Consider the following 24195-nt stretch of genomic DNA (forward strand, 5'->3'; position numbering starts at 1 on the left):
TAGTGCTGTTTGTCCACTTGTCCAGTTCTTTTTTAGCTTCAGTTTTAAATTGGCTACAACTAGGTGGTGATCTGAAGCTACGTCAGCACCTCTCCTGGTTCTCACATCTTCCATTGTCCTTCGGAATTTTTTGTTGATGCAAATATGATCTATTTGGTTCTCTGTAGTGTGGTCCGGTGAGATCCATGTAGCCTTGTGTATACGCTTGTGTGGAAATATTGTGCCTCCTATGACCAATTTGTTGAATGCAAATAGATTTGCAAATCTTTCTCCATTTTCGTTTCTTTCTCCCAGTCCATGTCGTCCCATAATATCTTCATATCCAGTGTTGTCTATTCCGACTTTGGCATTTAGATCTCCCATCAGAATAGTTAGGTCCTTTCTTGGGCATTTCTCAATGATTGACTGCAGCCGCTCGTAGAACTGATCTTTAACGTCGTCGTTGCTATCATTGGTGGGTGCATAACATTGGATAATATTCATTAAGATCCCCTCCTTCTTTGTTTTGAATGATGCTTTGATGATTCTGGATCCGTGAGATTCCCATCCTACAAGTGCATTTCGTGCTACTTTGGACAGCATAAGAGCGACTCCCTGAGTGTGTGGAGCATTTTCCTCGTCGTGACCGGAATATAGCAGCATCTCTCCCGTAGCTAGCCTTTTCTGTCCAGCTTGGGTCCAGTGGGTTTCGCCGATTCCCAGTACTGCTAAGTTGTATCTCCTCATTTCCATTGCTATTTGACTGGTCTTCCCGGTTTCCCACATTGTTTGAACGTTCCATGTACCTATAAAAATTGTTGCTCAGGTTGTTAGAAGGGGCATCGGCCTCGTGGCTTCCGAAGGAACTCGGCTTTCACCATGAAGCGTCATAATTCTTCTAAATGAAGACCTTCTAACTCCCAGGGCAGAGTTTAAATGGTTTGGATTATTTTTTCTGGTAAGCGTTTTTTTAGCGAGTTAGTTTTCTACGGGATGGGGACGCTAACCCCATACCCAACCCTCCTCCTTTACCCGGGCTTGGGACCGACAGTAACTCTGGAAGAGCTACAGGCGGAGTTTTGATGATGATAACAATACAATTAATGACCAATGAAAGTGATTTGTAGTACTGACTATTTTAATAATTGCTTGTGATACTGCTTCACATAAGTAAAATAATTTCCCGTCTTTTCTGGGATTTTTTAAATAAAACAATTGTTTTTCCGATAGAACGGCGTAGATATAGAACCATTGTCATCGTGTTCAGTGTATGAACTGTTTCGCCTATTTTATAACAATCTAGAACCTAAATCATATTGGTGGATTGCGTTCTGAAAAGTCACAATGAATTAGAATAATTTGACTATATATAAAACTTCCCATAGAATTCAGACTTCGCTTGCTAATTTATGGATACTATTGTCTACTACGAAATGAATCATTAAAGTACTTATTTGAGATATGATGTTTTTATTAACGGAGCATATTTTACCATATATTCTAGTATTTTTACTGTAATTCCGAAGAAATAACTATCGTTTATCTAACTAACATCAAGAATGTTACTTACGATTGGTCAGAATCTTACTTAGCAGTAATTCGGCATTCTGAAAACATTTTAATTACGTGAGTTGAAGCAAACAACAAGAACCTTGAAACTGGAGCTAATACATGCTTACACTTGCTCGCATGGCTTATTATCAACTGTGGTATTTCAACTTGTGACATCAATGTTTCACAATAAGCAATAATGAACTCGTCATTCTTATTTCTTTTGTGCAATTCAGTCAGATGTCTTTTTGGAAATCCGAAAGAAATTTCAAAAGTTTCGAAGTGGATATAGTTTGTAACGTTCATTTCTAGTCACCAAGGTGGGACGGGTTTCATGTATACACAATTATTAATATATACCAATAAAACTTAATGAGTGAGCTTTCTTACAATTTATCAACCCATGAGTTCCCAACATATTATCATGATTTGAAAATGTTTAGCTTAATAAGTTTTACATAAAGATGGTAAACTTTCACTGACTTACATAAGACTATTTCAGAACATTTCTGCTTTCCACAACTTGTCTCACTCACTTTATAAATATTTTGAAAATCAATTTTGATCTAATATAAATAGTCAAATAATGCCCATGCCGATTAAAATCCTTTGAGTAAAACTAATTCAAACACTTGTTTTAATACAATGGAAACCTAATCATTTGTTTACGATATATGGATTGTGAATAGGAATGAAACCTAGGATGATTATTTCATCATATTTGTGACTATTTAGTTATTGATTGAAATCATAAAACCGATTGAAAACCTGGAAGCATAGGACGGCCGTTTCGTCTTATTATGAGACTCCTAAGCAGTGTTCACTCACGATCCCGCTCTCGGGATTCGAACTCAGGGCCTTCAGTCTCAAACGCGAACGCTTAACTTATTGGACCACTGAGCCGGCCGGCATTCAATGGTGTTAATGTCTAACATCAACCAACCCACTAAATTACGCGACCATCTTCGATTGTACTGTGGTAAATACCTGTCTCTACCCGACACAGATTAGCTGCACTGGATGCACACTGCTAAGGAGTCTCACAATAAGACGAAACGGCCGTCTAGTGCTTCCAGGTTTTCAGTGGTGGTCAAACATCAATCGGTTCATGATCTTAATCAAAAACCTAATAATCTCCACAACTATACTGACTATTTAGTTCGATGTTCAGGTATCCTAATAAGTGATGTGCACATTCAGTCTTGAACTCAATACCTTTCTCTTAGAATACCAACTCCTTATTCACTAAGTTACTGAATCCAATAAACCACTAGGTCTTATACGTTCAAAGCCGAAAAAATCAATTATTTGTTATGAAATAAATAATATACTGATTACGAACAGCTATTAAATGAATAGCTTAACAATCCTGGAATAGACAGAAAATTGAATATTCCATTTGAATTTACTTTAAATACTTCAATCAGCATCACTTATTATTGAACTATAACGAAACCGCTACTGAAACCAATCAAATTTATCACAAATTTTGTATTTTAATTAAAACAATTTTTTTCATAATAAATAAAAAGAAAAATATTCAATCCAAATGTCTTTGGTTAAACATGGGAAAAATGTGTTTTTTTTAAAAAAAAGATGATTACAATAAATGTTCAAGTTTATTCATCATTTAATAATTACTTAGTTATTTAATCTTGTTACTCCCCAATGGAGTATTAACCGTCAACCAACATTCTCCAACCCATTCTGTCCTAGGTTTTCCTCTTTTTTTAGTTCTATCCAATTGTTGTTTATTTTTCTCATTTTATAAGAAGATGAAACGAATCTCAGCATGTGTGTATAAACTTCAAATACCATTGTCATAAAATTATATGGAAATCAATGAAGAAAACATTTTACAATTGTATGTATCTTTACAGAATAAATAATTAGCTTAATGTATAATTCAAATATTACAGAAAAGAACTATTCATAGTAATTCTAATTATGGATTATATTCGTCGAATTAATTCTACGGTAATAACTTGATAGTAAACATAAACATTGGTACAAAAGGAGCACTGAATATATATGTGCCACACAATACCAATAAGGTTGTGGGGAGATAGAGAATGTAAAGTGTATATAATTAAAAAAAGAACAACAACAACAACGAACAGAAATTACTGTATGGCAGTGAAATAATAATAATAATGGGAAAAGCAGTTCACTTGGTAACAATATAACCAGAAGGAATTCTTTGAGTTATAGAAGTTACATTCGTTTTTTTTATGAAGGACTTAAAAGAAAATGACAGCTGAATCACTACTGGCTTTTAGTTTGAACCATATCTGATTGTTATAATTTGTCGTTTGAATACTTATTGTCTTGGCTCTTTTGATGCTACTTTTTGTATCTGGTCGTCACTGATTGTTATGTCGGAAACGCTTATCACTTATACTCGGAACGAGGGACCTCTGCAATTCCCATGATGTGAAAGTAAGAACACAAAGACTCGTATAAGTGCAGATTTATTAAGCCAAAACACTATGACGACGACGACTCTACTAGAAAATACACTCATTTATATATCGATTGCACACCCATTTTGATTCATAATTAGGACGAAATCACATATATGAAAAATACTTTGAGTTGTAACAAATCACATACAGAGCATAGTTCATGTCAATGGAATACAATAATATCGTATATTATACAGAACAAAATATCATACGAGAGAATAAAACAAATACTACATTGAGTAATCATTACATTGAATCAAAACAGAAGTCATCTTGAACAAAACTCATAATGAGTAAACCAATCGAAAATTGACTTTTCTTTCCATCATATCACTGATAACATCTCTAGCCATTGTGTTGCATCGTCTCTAGGGTTCTAACCAGGGAAGGAGCAACAGAAGATAGTCCTGTACAGATTTCTTTCATACCACGATAATATGTCATACATTGACTACCTCTCGGCTTTATCCAACAGGTCCATGTGTCGATAAATAATGCACGGCTTGGAATTTTCTAAGACGACATTCATAGGACATGACCGAGTCTTCAGAGTCAACGTTTAAGGATGGTGACAACAATTAAGTTATCGTCACTGTGCCAGAAGACACGATTCCGAACCTCTGCATTACTAACATGTTGTTGTACATCTGCAATGACTGTGTTGGTAGTTAGTGCTAACCAGAAACATTATGCAGTCTGCCCAAAGTTTCAGTAAACGGTTACCGTTATCGAACTTGTGACTAACAAGTCCCCATCGGCCACTTAAATGACTCTCTTCTGTGCCTAGATGCGCGATCTGAGCATTCAAGTCTCCGGCTAGTACTACAATATCTGTAGAAGAACAGTTAACTGGTGATAAAACTGATGCTTTATCACACCCGGGCTACAATCTGTCGGAGCGCAGGCGGAGATGATGGAAAGACATAGATTCTCACACCGATTTCTCCTCACATTGATAGAGCTTTCTAATCTAACAGCATATAACCGACTGCTGATGGGGATCCCGTCGATCAGTTCCTTCTCAGCTCTAGCGCTTAGTGAGACAACAACGCTAACAAAACCAGACGATCCTACAGGGTTACCGGATAAATGCATGGGAAATAAGCTTTTCGAAGCGAAAAATGGAGAGCGAATTTATAGTGCATCACCGGAGTCTTGAATATGGGTCTCGGATAGGCAACAGACGTCGATATTAAGGCTTTCTAAAGACATAGCAAACCCTATCTGTTGTCCGATTCACATTAGTGTGCGAACATTTGAAGGAAATCTGTTTGAATGGTATACGTGGTTTCAGAAAGACTCTTTCAGTATTCGTATTTAGTGGTAGCATTCAAATTTGGACCAGTCAGTGGCTTGAGATCGTTTAGATACAACAGGGTTTCTACCATAGGTGGATTGCTGTATAACTTGAAAAACGAGGGTACGCAAAGTGAGAATGGGAGAGAGTAGATGAGTGACGTAGTACAAAAGAAATTAGAACGAATTTTACCAAATGAATGTGAATATGATTTATCTGAAGTAAGAGTTATTTTTCCAGTATCAGTTACTATTTGATTTGTCTGTGAGTTGAGACACTGTCCGAGTGCCCAAAGTGAGGCAAGTGATTTTCTTAGGCAGCCATGTCCTGAGCCTTTGATCTCAAGGTTTGGTCCATAAGGCAGTGGAGAAACGTTAAGAGATGCAGTCCTATGATGGTCAGCGACCAACAGTAGGTTCATATGCCATTTGTTATCTCACAATCCTGGAACCCATGTACACCATTGATTTGGAATCAGAATTTTCCGACTCCCCTAGATGGATTTTCTGTGTCCATCAACCCAGTCAAATCGCCAGACATTCACTTTTCCTTCAGTCAATTTCGCGAAGGCTGTGAGTATGACTTCCCTGGCAGTTACTGTAGGCGCGAGGCCATACTAGAGCATTTCGAGATGGAAAGCAGGTTTTCCCAATCCTCGGCCACACCAGGCCATTTGAGGGCCACATGAGAATCACTAAACTTTCCAGGAATAGTGAGAAACCTAATTAATCCAAGTTGCAAATGCTTCGGACTATCCAGCTGCTAATATTTTGGTCAAGATTTGGTCATTTTTACCAGGAGTATGTACATTCCGTGTAGCCATAATAATATATATTTACAAAGAATAGATGAGATATGGCTAGCAATAGGATTCAGAATAAGCGTTTCATCCTATTTAAGGCTCTTCATATGTGGAGCAGGTTATATATGTTGCACAAAGCGAGCTCTTTCAAAATCAATCTCCAAACATTACCCTGTCTGGCTCTCCGAAGGATCACAGAAGTCATTCAAAAGCTCAATCTTAGAGCTTCACCAGAAGCCTTCTTCAAAATCATGCATATAGTCAGAAGGGTTGGCTCAATAGGAATGTAAATGAAAAACTTATGTGTAGCATAAGCTATTGCTGTCCACCAGTTTAAGCCAAACCTTTGCGTATAAAAATGGTATTTTCAGTCCCTCATTCTTCCGTCGACTTAACCATCCTTCCAATCTTCCATAATTCATCTTTTTTTATTTGTTTTATCATTTCTAATCCTTTCCAATAATTTTCACAATTATTAACATTTGTATTGATTTCAACATCTTTACATGAAAACCTAATAAGAGATATGGCTACATTTTATGTTTAAACCGGAGAAAGATTAACTTCCATTAAAGAAAATAGTAGCAAATTCGATATGTTTCAGGTTTGTTCCAGACTTTGTATTGACTTCTAGACGACTACGTTAATTCTAAAGCTTGTAGCTAATATTTCAAACCAATTGTCAAATGGACAATCATTTCCTTAATTCGAAAATCTTACTTCACAAAATCGGATCAAATAAGATACACTCTAAATCCAACATTTGTTTCTGAACACGAAGAAGCAAATTTTTTCAAACCGTTGATGTCCAGTAATCTCTCGGTGTTTAAGTCATCCTAATGTCTATATTAAAAATCAACTGTTTGTAATATAGTTAGATTAACTTTTATATGAACATTATATGTGTATACATATCTTTGCCCTGACTGTTTTCATGAAACTTTTTTAATTGCATGTTCAGTGTGATCATTACTAAAATTATCATCATAATCATGGCAAAATTTCACTCATATATTGTGTCTTATTTATACATGTTTCAACTCTTTTGGCCATAAATCACTTCTTTGAAGTACATTACTCTTATCCCTTCCTTATATGATTATGAATGGAACATTTTGAAAGCAATAACCATTTTATCCTAGTATAGAACTTCTCACTAGTGGAGTAAGACCGTGTTCATTATGAGACAGTTAACAACCAAAGTCAGTAGAATATGGTCGCGAACTATAGTTTGGGTTTGCGTGTGAGACTGGAGCTCTTGAGTTCGATTCCCACATGAAGGGTTATGGATGTACGTTTCTAAGCAGGTCTACAGTAGGATGGAACGGCTAATCCTTATTCTCAATGAAAGTTATGATTGTTAATTCCTAATTTCATTATATAAAATTAAATTTAAATATGAAGTTTGAATTATATCCATCATATTTATTCCATGTTTAAATTGCACATATTTTTTAAAATAACCTTATAGATAGTCGTTTAGTACGTTTCCAGTTAGCGCAAGGTGATATACATGAAAATGATCCTGCGCACAATATACCAATATCATCTAGAAATGAATATCAAACGTTAACATCATTTCATCGTGGTGATGATGATAGACAATTGAATAAAACTTCACCATTATTTTGTAGTTGGATAAAATCTAACCAACATCAACCGATTGAATCATTCCTAAATCCATATGATCAATTAAATTGTAAAACACAATTGAAATCATCCAAACCAAACAATATTAATAATAATAGTAATAGTGGGAAACAAAATCATACTACTACAACCAATAATAATAGTGGTGGTGGTGGTGGTGGTGGTGGTAATAGCAACAATAATAATAATAACAATAACAATGGTAACATTCATACTATATTCCCAGATTTTTTTCAATTACAACCATTGACACATTCACAATTAACTGATAATCACAAAACACCATCATGTGAGAATTTATGTCCATCGGATGATTTTTACATGTCAACAATCAAATCCAATAAAAAGTCTATTAATAATAATGATAGCATATTCGGTAACAGTAATCATAATAATAATAAACTAATGCCTACATTGAATAAATGTAATTTATTAAATAATAATCATTCATTAACAAATTATCCAACAACAATTGAATGTACACATAATATATCAAATGAATTGAATAAATCACCCAATAAATTAAAGGAAGGGGAGAAAAAAATGAAAACAACACGTCAATCGAAAATGGTTACATTGATTTCACCAAAAAAGGATTCATCAGTAATCATTAACAATAATAATAATAATAATGATACGAATGAAATGCATAACTTATATGATGATAATAATAATAAAGGAAATACTAATGTAAATAAATCTTTAAATGCTGAAGGTAGTTTTGTTTAATGTCATAGTAACAAAATTATAATGATTACATTTAGATTTAATCATTCTCTCTTTCTTTATATATATATATATATATATATATATATATATATGGATAAATATAAACATAAAATTATGTAATTAGAAATGCAATTTTTGAGAAGAAAAAAGAGGCGTTTTTCTCTTTATTTCACTTCTCCACCCTACCCCCTCACACACACACAAACACTCACGCACCAATTTATACACCTATTGCGTTTAGCTCATCTTCCCTCTATTTTTTTCTTTTTTTTAAAATGAAATCGATTTGAATTTACACACCTCACCGATTCAATGTCCGATAAGGAAAATTTTAAAGTTACTTCTCAGTTGTTACTATATATATATATATATATATATATATTGAGTAAAATGACTACAGAAAAATAATAAAAGAGATTCCATCTTAAAAGTAGACATTTCAATAATTCCACTATGTAATTATTTACTGGATAGAAATCAAAAGTGTTATTTATTATTGTATTGTATTGTATTGATGAAATTACCAATATAGGGAAGTACCGTACAATGCTGGTCTATGCTTCATTTGGGGGTAACAGGCCTAGGTAAAGTAATATATACATACGTTTTTCTTACTTTTATTATTTGTACAGTTATAAAAAGCACAAACATTTATTTCTTTAACAAGACAACATTATCCCGAAATCATTTTCTTTTTGTAAAACCTTCAGAACTGTTCTAGTAATGTATTCAGACATTTCAATGCTCATCTTGAATATTTTTTACAAGAACTCATTCATAAATACATATATTTATTTTAAAAAATATCGTGAACGAATCAACAACAACGACAACACAAATCCCAGATGATCTATGAAAGCTTTTAATTCTGATATAAAATGATTCGTTTGTACTATTTAAACTTGAATTCATTTTGATTTAGTCATTTATTCTTTGAAGAAGTGACTTACATTGAGTTACGAAACATTGGAAAATTTAAATTTCTTTTTTTTACTCACTTGGAATATTACAAATATATATTACTTAATTAGTTTCTTTATTGCATTTATAACTTGCATCGTTAATCCTATTGTTATTAATATTATTATTGCTATGTTTAATCAACACTTGAACATATATAATGTTACTAACTATGTTACATTATGACGTCGTCATTAAGATCTGAAGCATTACTGAATATTGTATATATTGTTTATTAATAAGATATGAGTAAAGTTGTTTTCTTTTTCCTTTTTTATTTGTAAATAAAATGTAAATTGATTGTATTTCAATAAAGTAATTACATGTCTTATATATTGGTTACTTGGTTACATAAGTGAATCACTAAGCAAAATTGTTTTATACAATGAAACATTATTCAGTGAATTTTATTATTGGTGAGATCCAGAAAACTCCTTGAAATAAGAAACAACCAAGAAAGTCTTTGAAAACACTGAAAAGCATCTTATCTAATTAGCGTTCACTAGAAGTTTTGCCAGAAACATACTTACTTACTGATGCCCGTTACTTCTCTTGGAGGAGCATAAGCTGACCACCGGCACTCGCCATACAACTCTGTCCCAAGCAATCCTTCCCGACTCTTTCCAGTTATTATTCATCTTTTTCATATCTGATTCTATTTCGCGACGTAATGTGTTTTTTAGCCTTCCTGTTTTCCACTTCCCTTCAGGATTCCAAGTTAGTGCTTGCTTCGTGATGCAGTTTGGTGATTTGCGTAATGTATGTCCTATCCATTTCCATCGTCTTTTTCTAATTTTCTCTTCAGCTGAAAGCTGGTTTGTTCTCACTCAAAAAAGAATGTTGCTGATGGTATTTGGCCAATCAATGTTGAGTATCTTGCGAACAACATCGGTAGGTACTATTAATATGGTGGAAATTAAAACTATGGATTATACAAATTAGTTTAAATCTACTATGTAGAGTATAATAAATAAGTTTGTTGAAACTATATATCTACACTTTAAATTTGATGCTTTCAGTATAATAGAAATATTTGTATACTGGTAGAACAAAGAATTCTTACACGTCAAACTTTTAATATTGAAAATTTTAGAATAAATTATAAGCAAGGATGGATAGTGGTTAGCAGTGGAATTCAGGACGCACGTTCCGTCCATTTGATACTCGTCAGCTAGGTGTACATGCATCTCAGAGTTGATGTTCACTCTGGGACTCGAACCCAGCACTGTTTGCTTAAATTATCATCGCACATATGCCAATATGAGACTGGTCATTTGTAATCCTAAATACCAATGGAGAGATATAAGCAAACAACATTAAGTTAATCTAAGATAAATTAGTTTTTAACTATTCACTATTGATATTCATGTTAACTTAATACTGACGTTTTCTTGAAAGTTTATTTTTACAACGATCATAAATATTACTATTCGAGGCCCAGAGTGAATACCAACTCTGGAATTTAGGTATATTCAGATGACAAGTCCCAAATAGAATGAAACGCGCGTATTGGATTCCACTGCTAACCACCAGCCATCTTTGTCTATAATGCTTATAACTTAAGGTAATATTGAGGCAATACGCACAGTTTATATATAAGAGACTAATCAATTTTAGTCCTAAATAACAATGAGAAGATTCAAGTAAACAATAGCAAGTGAATTTATTATGCTTTTTGTTTGAACATTACAAGAAATTGACATTTTTATATCAACCTAATACATTTTTCCATGAACTTTAGAAAATCGTAGTCTGTTGACACAGTTTATTAAAAAAGATTATCAGTTAAGAAATACATATGTGTAATACAAATTCATCTTAGGAGGTTACAAGTTGTTACTTCCTTGGTCAGTCTACCTAATAAAATACAGGAGAGAAGTTATCTCGATCTACATTAAAGCCTCGACACGATAGACTAACTGACTTAACCTTGAGACTAGAGTATGTGAGTCCGAATTGACACTAACTACCTTCGTTAAAGAAATGTAAACTATTCTATCACTTGATTGGTTGACAAGAGAAAAAAGACCAGTCAAATGGAACATTACTCGATTTATTCCGGCTTCTGATCCCCAATTCCGATTCAGAATAAACACATCAATAAATAGATGACATAACGTAATCACAACGTACAAGCAGTTGTAAAAACACAGTTATGACCAAACTGGGCATTAGGGTAGAAAAATAGAGTACCAAAGTCATTATATGTGAAAGTTATATTTGAAATAATGTCAGCGATCTAAACATAAAATAATTCCAACGTTTCGTCCAACAAATTTGTCTGAACTACTTCAGAGTAATAATCAAAATCAAAATCATCAAACAAACGAATAAAAACAGCCTGAACCATTAGGATGGTATTCAACTAGAAACTACTTGACAAATATTCGTTGACAGGTAATTAGACCCTTGCTTTATTCAACCCGATTATTTCACATGCATCGTTATATTAAGGGAAATTAATGTGAGTTATTTTTACCCAATACCAATTATGTATTTGATGATTCTTACTTACTATGTACATCGATGATTCAGAAACAATTTTCTTCAACCTTCAACTTGTACGTTTATTTTTCCTTTATATAAAAATATAATAATACCAAATATAACACCGAATAACTCAATCTTACACAAACATACACAAACACACACAATTCGTTCAGTCATTTATTTTCACATCGTGAACTTACCACATGATTCTCATTTAACTAACTCATGTTATCCTATTTATTCAAGTCAGCATCCAAATATGATCGGATCAGTTCGGCGTAGATTTGATTGTTAAACTCTATATAGGTCCTGATAGGTCCTGTGTTCGAATCTCGCGAGGCAGGATCTTGAATGCGCACTGCTGTAGACTCTCATACTAAAACGAGACGCCAGTTCAAGATTTTCCATGGTGGTCTAGTTTCAATTAACTCATGATCTAAGCTATTAAAATCGCTATATATTTCTTTGATGATTTTGATTTTCATTCTTACCCTGAAGAAGTCCAGACAAGTTTGCTGGACGAAACGTTGGAATTATTTTTAAATTTCAATCGTTCAGATTATTTCAGAATATAATTCTGCACATATAATGACTTCTCTATACTCGGTGCCTAATTTGTATCAAACTGTTCGTTCTAATCTTGACGAATATTCATATAGAGTACCAAAAGGTTACGTTTAAATTACAATAACTTTGGAACAGAAAAGGATATAGTATTAAATCATACATCAAACGAAAGCTTATAGTTTGTGGGATAAACTAGGAACAAAACTAAATTCTAATATTTAAGAAAGCTAATAATTCAGTGAAATAACTTCCCTAAAAATAGCTTCCGTTGTGTTGTTATTAGCTTCTTTATTTCACTGTTCACATCAAAATGTCTCAATTTTCAGCCATGATTATCGAATACACTTTACAAAGTACACACATATATTTCATAATCCCAACAAATAACCAACTTTAAGAAAAAAACAAAAAATTAAATGAAAATGGTACAGTTTATATCATTACTGGTATTCTTAATACCGATGTCATTTGTGTGGTCTTTATGTAAGATGAAAACGTTTAAAGAACAAAAAAAAATCAGGGTATTTCTCTGTTTATAAAGTACATGGATACAGTTTCTGTTACAAAGTTAAGGCAACAAAAACAATGTAATTTATAATTTCAATGACATTTAATAGAAAATGATCAAATATTACACATAACTTCATTAAGAGTAACTTAATCTGGAGTGTTTTACTTCTAAAAACATTAACATTTATTAGTGAAAAATCATGTTTATTACAAATTCACTTGATATTGTTTTACTTGAATCTTCACATTGATATTTAGAACTGTAATTGATCAGTCTCTTATTAGCATATGTAAATACTGTGAGTATAGCCTTGATATTGCCTGAAATCACAAGCTTCATAAGTCAGTCAGTCAGCAACAATGTTGAACTTCGTATGTACGTAAATCAGTTCGAGTTGCGATACCACATTAGCACAGAGATACAATTGTCGATTCAAATCCCGTAGTGGTAGAGGTAGTAAAAGTATAAGCAATATTCGGAAACATTGGGGTTTGAATATATTATTCAAGGGGAATAATCCACTGAAATAAATTTGGAAATAGAAAAAAAAGAAGTAAGGAGAATTCAGGAGATTAGAATTTGGGAGAACACAAAGAGTGGATGCACCTGAGCCAATGAAAACTATTTTGAGCCATGTCATTAAAGGTCTCTAACTATCGGTTGCTATCGACTCACGAATCCCAACCAGGTAGTCCACACCTACCAACATGGCTCATTCCAATTGTCACTGACTTCATGGATAGTGGATGGAAGTGGAATCGAGGACGCGCGTTTCGTCCTATTTCGGACTAGTTAGCTGGATGTACTTACCTCCCAGTGTTGATGTTCATTCTGGGACTCAAACCCAGCCACTATATACGTTTGCTTATCATGCTTGTGAATCAAGGCAATATCGAAGCAATGCGCACAATATACATATGCCAATAAGTGACTAATAAATTTCAATCCTAAATAACAATAGAAGATTCGAGTAAACAATACCTAGTGAATTTAAAATTCACCCCATTGCACAACCAAGTGGCTATCAGGACTCAGTAGCTAAGTGTATAACACGATAGTGTTTGAAGTAAATGGTACTGGTTCCGAGTCCCAGAGTGAACATCAACTATGAGATACAGGTACATCCAGCTGACGAGTCCTGGATAGGACGAGACGCGCGTCCTGGATTCCACTGCTAGCCATATTTGTTTAGAATTTTTCTTATAGTTAATTAGAAACACAAATAATACTTCATGTTTATGAAACAAATGAATTTTACGGGTTGAATCACTGAACCTAACAGTTAACATTCAAAATTGATAGACACTCAGATTTAAGTCTCATTCAATTTTGTAAATGTACAATAACAATCTATTTCCTCCTTTCCTATTAAAACTAGTCAAATGAATATTGTTTACTTTGGTTCAGGTTATACTAAATTCCAGAGAATTCAATCTAAGAATTTTCATTGAAAAAAAATATCGTGTTGAAATAAATATGCTTTGAAGTTTAAATCACGAACTGCTCTTAGTTAGACCACCATTAAAAAACTGGAAGTACTGGATAGATATTTCATCCTGGTATAGGATTTCTCTACAGTGAATTGATGCTAAACATTAGTACTGTTGGATACTGGTCTAGTAGTCTAGATATTAAGCGTTTGCAAGGAAGATTAAAAATTCTGAGTTCCATAGCAAAGTGAGCGAACCTCATGCATTTACTTCATATCAGTAACGTAATGGCAAGAATATTTCATAAAATCGTAAAGCTGATTTTATTAAAATATATATTGAGTTCATGACCATCAAAACGATAATCAATTGAGTAGCTTACATAGTCTTGAGAAAAACAAATTTAAAAGACAGGACAGTTGTCTAACGAAAACAGTTTTCTACTCGATAAAATAAAGACAAACAAACAAGTGTTTACATGATATGAAATGAAAAAAATTATAGTTAAGGTTTGCATAAAATATGGATTGTTAATATTTCATGTTATTTAAAGATCATTGAATTCACAATTAATCTAACACTGACTATGGGTTACATGCGGGATCGTGGATGCGCACTGCTCAGGAGTACCACAATAGAACGAAACGGCCGTCCAGTGCTTCCAGGTTTCCAATGGTGGTCTAACATTAATCGGTTCATGGTCTCAATCAAAAAAATTTAGGGATTTATTTCAATTATTAACTTCTATGTACAACCAGAAGTACATATAGCCTTTGGTGTGAAAAGAACTTTTCTTATGCCATTATAATATATTCTGTTAATCAAGTTTGTGAAAATGTATCATTACTGCAATAGACTTTGGATCATCTTTTGTGTTAATGCTCAGAGATGTAAAGGAATGAAATAGGACAAAACTTCTAACCAATGATCTTTGGATTTTAATGTTAGCTCATGATCAAATTTATTTCCATATTATTTTAATTTAATTTGATATAGAAATCTGGTTTTATTAACTAAACGTTCCGTTTCTAATCATTAAATTGATTCAAACATAATCGATTAATATTTGTTATTTACAAACTTAATCAATAATTATTACCAAGGATTTGTTGGTGAAAATTTCCCCTTTAAGATATACTACAAATCAATTCATTTCAGATTAAGTATTACCTTAAATTTATTATCTTCAACATTATAGAGTTCCTGAGAAGATTGTCAACATTATTCCGAACTCATACGACGGACTACAGTGCAGTCATGCATAGAGGACAGCTGACAAATGCATTCCAAGTAAGGACCGGATTTAGACAAGGCTGTCTATTCTACCCCTTCCTCTTTTTTCTGATGGTTGCATGGGTTATGAAAACCTACACATCAGAGGGAAATCACAGAATACAATGAACAGCTCAGAATCAGTTAGAAAACGCGGACTTCACAGATGAACTAGCCCTTCTGTTCCATACACACGAACAAATGCAGATGAAGACAACTAGTGTAGCAACGGCCTCCACACTAGTGGGCATCAACATACAGAAAGGAAAAAGCAAGATCCTCAAATACAATACGGAAAACATCAACCCAATCACACTTGATGGAGAAACTCTGGAAGAGTTGGAATCTTTCACTTACCTGCGAAGCGTCATCAATGAATAAGGAGGATCGGAAGCAGACGTAAAGGTGAGGATTGGTAAGGCAAGGATAGCATTGCTACAGTTGAAGAACATACGGGACTCAAAACAACTGTCTACCAATATGAAATCGAGAATCTTCAATGCGAACGTCAAAACAGTTCTACTGTGCGTAGCTGAAACTTGGAGTACCACGACAACCATCATCAAAAAGTACAAATATTTATGAACAATTGTCTATACAAGGTACTCAATGTCCGTTGGCCGAATACCATGAGCAACATCATTCTGTGAAAGAGGACAAACCAGCTTGCAACTAAGTAAGAGATTAGGAAAAGACGTCTGAAATGGATAGAACATACATTGAGGAAATCATCAAACTGCATCACGAGGCAAGCCCTAACTTGGAATCCTGAAGGGAAACGGAGAAGAGGAACACCAAAGAACACGGTGTGTTGGTAAATAGAAGCAAGTTTAACTGTTGTTTTTCAAACAAGCGTTTGTACGTTAAACATTTTATTTTGACACAAACGCCGTCTCCACATTTCAAATATGTTTAATACAACCTATACAAAACATTATGTTAAGTTATACTTTGTTAATGAACCAATAATATTTAAGGTAACCGTAATTCGGATTCACACAATACTCAAAAGGCGGTGACGGATGACTTGTAACTCATTAGAAGCTAACTAGAACCTATGAAAACGTTTGAAATTGATAAACACAGGGAACCTAAAGAATAAGTACCATGATTTATGAATTTATAAAGATGACTTTAAATTTTTCTATATTCGATACTAAAGAACCAATCATATCAATATTCAGCCATATGGTTACAATACATTCTTCAAGTCTTGTTTTAACCATAACTATTAAGTCCCCATCCTGTCTTCTGATCTTAAATTGTTAACCTTAACTTCTAACCTTAAACCGTTACTGTTTTATGCAACAATATTGATCAGTTATATCACCTGAATTTTAACTGACTACAAATTGTCTTTATATTCTACAGGTAATTTCAGAAGGTAAACATTTGTCCAGGTTTTTATTCCCTGTTATGTAGGAAATATTGAGTTGGATACCCAAAAACTGAATAAATAAATGAATGAATGAATGAATGAATGAAGACAAGTATACAAGATAATATATATTGAAATAGTGTGTATTCAATTATTTAAGACTTTAACAATTGAATTTTACAAGCAAATTTTCCAATCCATTCTAGTAACTTTAATTTGACTCAAAATGAATAACCCATCATTTAGATTTCTATGTATCTAAAAGTTGAAATGGTGAATACACAAAATAATCATTAACTTATAAAGGTAATTGTATATAGATTATATACTATTAGATTAGATCTATTTCAATGAAGATGATGATATATATCAGTATATTGTCAGTATATTGCTTTAAACAAACATATCTCTCTTTCTTATTCTCTAAATATATATACATTTGTATCTTATATATTCATTTAAAGGATAATTACTGAGATAGATAATTGGAAATGACACCTTTCATTTAATGATCCATTCTTCATTTCAGTATAATGAGTTTAGTTAATGTCAACAATCATAATGATAGAATTGAAGATTTAAAAACAACAATTAGTATTGAACAGAAAGAAATAAGATTAAAATTGAAGAAATAAATGACATCACATTTTCTATTAGTAGTCTATTAATTCTAACATTAATGTATAAACACCTGACAGAAACCATTCAATGAAAGTGTTATTTTATAGTCTATTTAATGTATAATAGATGATTGATTAGAATATACTTTAATATATACATATTTACTGGTATCAGAAGGAGTTTTGTGGATATTCTAGTAATTTTAATGGTTGAGATCATGAGTCAATTGAAGTAAGATCACTACAGAAAACCTGGAAGTACAGGACGGCCGTTTCGTTCGAGTGTGGAACTTCTCAGCAGTGCGCATCCACGATCCCGCGTTGCGAGATTCGACACCAGGACCTATCGGTTTTCCATGAAAGTCTATCTTCAATTGAATCATGATCTGAACTACTGAAATTACCATGATATCCATAAAAAACTCTTTCTGATATTAACCAACATATGCTCACTAGTGAATGGATTCAACAGGTACTTACTGCAGTTCTAGTGAGAAACAGTAACCAGTGGAATTCAACCGGGTCTGTTGTGAGATAGTAACTCACTGAAAACAATTGTGGATGTGTCACTGAATCTCGTGGATTAATTGAAGTTAGACATCAACACCGTCGAATGCCAGCCGGTCCAGTAATCTAGACGTTAGGTCTTCTTGCATCAGACTGGTCAGTCTTGAGTTCGAATCTCCCGATGTGGAATCGTGGGTATGCACTGCTGAGGTGTCCCATAACAAGACTCACCGGCCGTCCGGTGGTTCTAGATTTTCCATGGTGGTCTAGCTTCATTTGACTCATAATATATTTATTGGTTTCTAAGAGTGATGTAATCCATTCAACTCCATAAAGAAGCAATATTTGTGATAAACGGGAATTAAAATGATCGAGTGTGTATCCTGATAGTATCCTGATAATTGTAGTCATTATTCACCAGGACAATTGTCTATACTGAACGAAATCATTGAGTACCAACGCTATTGCAATGTCTAATACTATATCAAGCCTATATGGGTTATTCTAGCTTCCGAACAGACCAGTTTATTCATTTTTTTAAGTCACATTTTTACCCTATCAATAATTCGCTTATTAAATTTGGCTGTTTTCATTTTAGTGTATGTGTGTGTATTGCTTATCCTATTCATCGCATATCTGTAGCTTGTTTTTTGTCTGACCATAAATATCGAGTCATGTTTAATCGAATCGAGTTAACTCACTTATCTTCTCCACTTTGCTTCGCTTTCCCGATTCTTACTTTGAATTTCTGTCTAGATAAACGAGTACTTGAAATAAATTCATTCAACGCCACTTGTATTTACTTTCTTATCACCGCAGTCACATAAATGGGGTTAGACTAGGTAGTATACCGAGTTAAATAGAAGATTTATGTTCATAGCATCTTCATCTATTCATCTAAATTGGAGTTAGACTAACCGGCCACACTATAAAATGATCTCAAGCATATACGACTGGATAAGAATTAATCAATTAAAATCATCCTCAACATTTATTAAGGTTATATCTAAGACTGTTAGAATCTTTGTTACATATAGTGGTTTAGTTCATTAGCGAGAATCGTTGATTTCGAAGAGAATATCTGATAACTTTCACTGACTAAATATAAGCTTTTAATAATGAATAATATATTAGAACATGAAATGGAAAACAAATTCAATACACCTGAAATAACTATTTTAAACCGATTGATTATTATTGTTAATATTACTGTTCCTTCAATAGACTCATATACAAGTGCTGAATACTTAAATTTACCATTATTGTTTATTATATCTTTGTTGTCGAACAGCCTTATAGTATTGTCCATTAATGAATATAGATTATGTTTATTGTTGAACTATGTGTTTGTACAAATAAATAAACAACGAAAGTTTGAATGCTTTTGGTGGGGTTTTATTCTCTGAGCTGGATAGTTTGGTCGTAGAGATTTCATTGTTTTACTGAATAACATCATCAGCACTAAATTCGTCATCAAAAAAGACGAATTTGAAAACACCTATAATCTGATCAACAACATCTTCGATGGTATAAAATTCACAATGCAAAAAGAGTCGAACCAAAAGCTATTATTCTTAGATGTATTGATCACCAGAACCAACACAGAAAAACAGGAAACTCAAGCATATTGGAAGCCGACTCATTTACGGTAGCACAAAATTAACTGCATACAAATTTTATTCAAGAGGTTAAGAACACGATGCAGCACACTTGCAACGCAGAAAAATGAGGAAAAATATCTTATGACAATACTTCATAAGAACGGATACCCAATCAAATTCATCAAAAAAAATATCAACTCAACTCATCTTCAGAGATGAAACCAAGTATGGGAACCCTCAAACGGACCATTCTACCATATATAAAAGACATCTGAAATTACTACAAGATTATTGAAGCTGTTTTGAATAGGTGTGCTTCACAAACCAGCAAAATCACTTCAATCAATCCCATGCAAACCAAAGGACAAAATGACGAAAGAAGAAAAACCGAATATCATTTACAAAAATAACTTGTTCCAACGGCGAAAAACACTATATCGGACAAAGTAGACTTCTACCTAAAGTTTGTGCTGATGATGTCTTTTAGAAGAATGAACTATCAAGCGAAGAGAAAAAAACGCTATCAAAATTCTCCCTCTCATCTTCGCCTACAAGAACATCAATTAGTGGTCAAACTCCATGACACACCTTCGCTCATATCACTCTATGTAGATAACCATGGACACACATTCGACTGGAAAAATGTTAAAATATTGAATAAAGTGTATACCAATAACATCAGAGAATGTTTTAGATGCTCGGTATTCAGGTCAATCAGCAATCAACAAACACGTAGAAGTTGGTGCAATTTATCAACCATTCTGAAAACTCATGGACAAGTGTAGGACCGATGATCAGATCAAATGGAGATATAATCAAAATAGAGAAGTAGACAATGACAGGTTACAGGTAAACAATAATGAAACAAGATCGATGTGGACATGACAGGTTGTGAGTCATATGTGGAAAAACTCGAACACTACTTCTCCTTGAAATTTGTGTTGATAATGTTGTTCAGGACAACAGTGTTACCTCCACGACTAAACAATTTAGCTAAGTAAATGAAACTCTATCAAAATTATGTACCTGAACTACAAACCTTCTCCACCATCTCAATTCCTAATGCTCAGTTCATTCAATATTTACTCGTGAATTTTGTACTTTTTTAGGTCTACTTTGTTTAATTTCAGTATAAACAACCCAATTAGTTTTTTTGTTATGAATAGACTTCTATCTCTAGTAATTCCATTGAAACAATCTAGTATCTACCACTGTTGCACAACATCTAATGTTTTAGTAAAGTGATTACTTTGGAACCTATTCCACTTTTTCACAAATGAAAAGTGCTTGTTCACTTAATAGAGAATTTTACTTATGATTACTAATATGAAATCTATTGCTGTGTAAGCTGATATCAACTTTGATTAAGGTTACTATATCATAGAAAACAAACCACTGGGTGGATGTCCAATAGTATAATTCCTAAATTAATCAATTCGCGATATATCATGATAATCACTTAATCCTACTGATAACAACATTTTCCTTCGCATTATGTTTTAACCTGATCAATGAAGATCTCCCACTAGGACTTCAAGAACATTTTGAAATAAGTCACTAGTGAATTGATTAGGTGCACACTGTCAGGAAGCCTTAAACTAAGATAAAATAGTTGTTCAACGCTCCCTAGCTTTCAATTATATCCCAATTGGAGAAAAATCTCTGACGAATACAATCTACAAATTAAATAATAATTAATTTTGCTAGTGATTTATTCCAATTCATCAGAGTGCTACTAAAAATCAATTGTCTCATATGATCATTCTCTTCAACAGTTTCAACCTTGACTTTAATGTATATTAATTTCATGATTGAAATATACAGGAGTATATCTCTGTCACCTCCGGCAGCATGCGAAAAAAAAGAATTCTTCACAATGGTGAGACTATAATTTATGGACAATCTTTGAGCAAACCTAGACTGACCTTGAGAGTATCCGCCTAATAACCAGGACCAAATGAGGGTTATAAACCCGTATGAGGAATTAAAATTATGATTTACAGTTTAATGGTCAATGTTAGGAATTGCATTTAGAGTTTTCATCACGAATTGATATCAACTATAATGCCAAAACTCTATTTATCCAAATAGATGAGTAAATTTCGCGCTAAAATCCGAGACCTATTATCTTATACCTGATTGGTTCGTTCATAAATCATATTCTTGCCATCAAAATCTTTGATATATCCCGATAAGAATAATGAATGGTAATTTTTGGGATCCATTTATGGACTAATACTATATGTATATTTTTATCGTATAATTTTTATGTAACTAAACTATTCATATCCGTATCCCTCTTATTATGAGCTTTATTTTGACCTACGAATTATTATTATATGATTTCCCATCCTTGAATTATACCCTGTCTATTAATTACTATCCCCCTCATTCACAGTCACATTTGGCTAATTTTTGTACAAATGACGTTTCATATTTTATGGTACGTTGTGGTCTGTCTGGTTGATATATAAACCGAATATGTTTGGAATAAATGATTCATATTGCAGAGACTGAGATTGGTGATCTGGACTTAACTGGCTGGGCTAGGTGGAAAGCAGGACCAATCAGGACACTAGGCTGCTCGCGCGTGTTTTACGCGTCCTTGATCCGATCGGTAATTCGCTGTTCTCTGATTGGCGGTATAGTTGCGTTATACAATAAACAGGGCACACAGATTCACAAGTTATAACAATCTTCTCTTTTCACATTTTATTAACACGAAATAAGTAGGATTATTTTATTGATATTTCCGATTATAATTTATATAAGAGCGCAATCTTTTTCTAAGAAAACACTTGGCTAACACAATATGTTTTATACTTCCTGTTAACAAAAAAAAAAACAACAGAAAAAAGATTTTTTGTCAATAACTCTATATTGTGAAGTATTAAAGTGACTGTTAGTAATCGATGTAGATTTTTCATCAAGTGGATCAAACAATCGAGCGAATTATATGAAAATTAAGGATGTTGTGACAGAAAAAAATTTAGAAAGAAACTTTTTTTTTTCTTAAATTAGAATAAGAGAAATGGGAATAAGCTTGGACAAACGAATATACTTTCAGAAATCAATATACTTGCACAAGTTTCATAGTCTCTTTAGAGGAGAACTCTTGATGTGAGTAGAGTTCGTCCTAATCGATTGGGAACAATGTTTCGAAACCACAAGCTCATTTTTAATGTAGCTATTGGTTCATCCCCATAGTAAAGTTATGCCAAATTATCAGCATTTCACACGAAATCAGTCCAAAATTAAAGCCTACGGCATTCTGTTGGAATGAAGTACTTTGAGATATCATCGATTTTACCACCTAGTGGCATTTGGTAGTGTGTAAGAATCATGGTAACAAAACTCTACAGTCAAATATACCAAGGAATTGGTTGGATTTTAAAATTCACAAATTCCAAATTATGCAGTACTTCAGTTTGAAATTACCTGGATATGACATTCATTAGACAATGTTAACATAATATTCCAAATTACGAAGAGAAGAACTACTGTTGAGATTTAAAGTTTTTTTTCGTTACAGATTAACATCACTTGAGGAGTTCGATCATAAAAGGAGTCATGCACTTTACCAGTGATAGTACTGGATCAGTGTCCAGTTATACTAATGATTGATTGTAGACGAAAATAAGAACTATTTATTGCGAACTCAGTGGTTTAAAGATTATGCTGTCACTACCAAAAGGATGTCCTGAGTTCTCTATTTGGTGAAATCGTCGCTGAACATTTCTATAGGAATTCATTGAAATTCATTGAAATAAAACAATTATACAATCCCTTCTGAATTACAGTGATTTCCGAGCTGGTGTCAAACTCTAAAATCAAGTGACAGGAAAACTCTATGTAAATCCCGGAAATAACGACACCGAATATCTTACATAATATATAATTAATTTAGGTATGGAACTAATCATTTTTATCAGAATGGAGTTTTTGTGTATATTGTGGTAATTTTTAATAATTAAATTCATGAGTCAATTAAAGCTAGACCACCATGGAAAACCTGAAAGCACTGGATAACCGTTTTCTTCTGTTATGGAACTCTCCAGCACTGCTCATCCACGATCTCTTACGCGACTTTCAAACTCAGGACCTTCGGTCTCGCGGGCGAATGCTTAACCTCTAGACCATTGAGCCAACATCTAACGGTGTTAATGTTTAACTTCAACCAATTCATGATATTGTGCAATCATCCACCATTGTCTTCAATAAGTAACTGCCTCTACAACAGACACAGTTGAATTGTATTAGTCACAGCTTCTCACTAAAACTCCAGCTATCTAGTGCTTTCTGACTATTCATAGTAGTCTAGCTTTAATCTACTCATGAAATCAACTATTTATAATCACTTTTACTCAATATACACAATACATCAAA

The 24195-nt window shown here is 33.3% G+C and overlaps 1 protein-coding gene across 1 annotated transcript in view; it reads left to right on the forward strand.

Moving 5' to 3' along the window:
* The window catches only part of ORC2_1 (Origin recognition complex subunit 2), an 87661-nt gene extending 64027 nt beyond the window's left edge, over positions 1 to 23634 (forward strand). Inside the window, exons 5-7 of the mRNA XM_051208165.1 lie at positions 7566 to 10324; positions 15630 to 16509; positions 23342 to 23634. Coding sequence (XP_051066044.1) covers positions 7566 to 8473 — 908 coding nt within the window. The 3' untranslated portion in view covers positions 8474 to 10324; positions 15630 to 16509; positions 23342 to 23634. The remainder of the gene's footprint in view (positions 1 to 7565; positions 10325 to 15629; positions 16510 to 23341) is intronic.
* The last annotated feature ends 561 nt before the right edge of the window (positions 23635 to 24195 follow it).

Source organism: Schistosoma haematobium, chromosome 4 (assembly GCF_000699445.3).
Source record: "Schistosoma haematobium chromosome 4, whole genome shotgun sequence".
Taxonomy (NCBI): domain Eukaryota; kingdom Metazoa; phylum Platyhelminthes; class Trematoda; order Strigeidida; family Schistosomatidae; genus Schistosoma; species Schistosoma haematobium.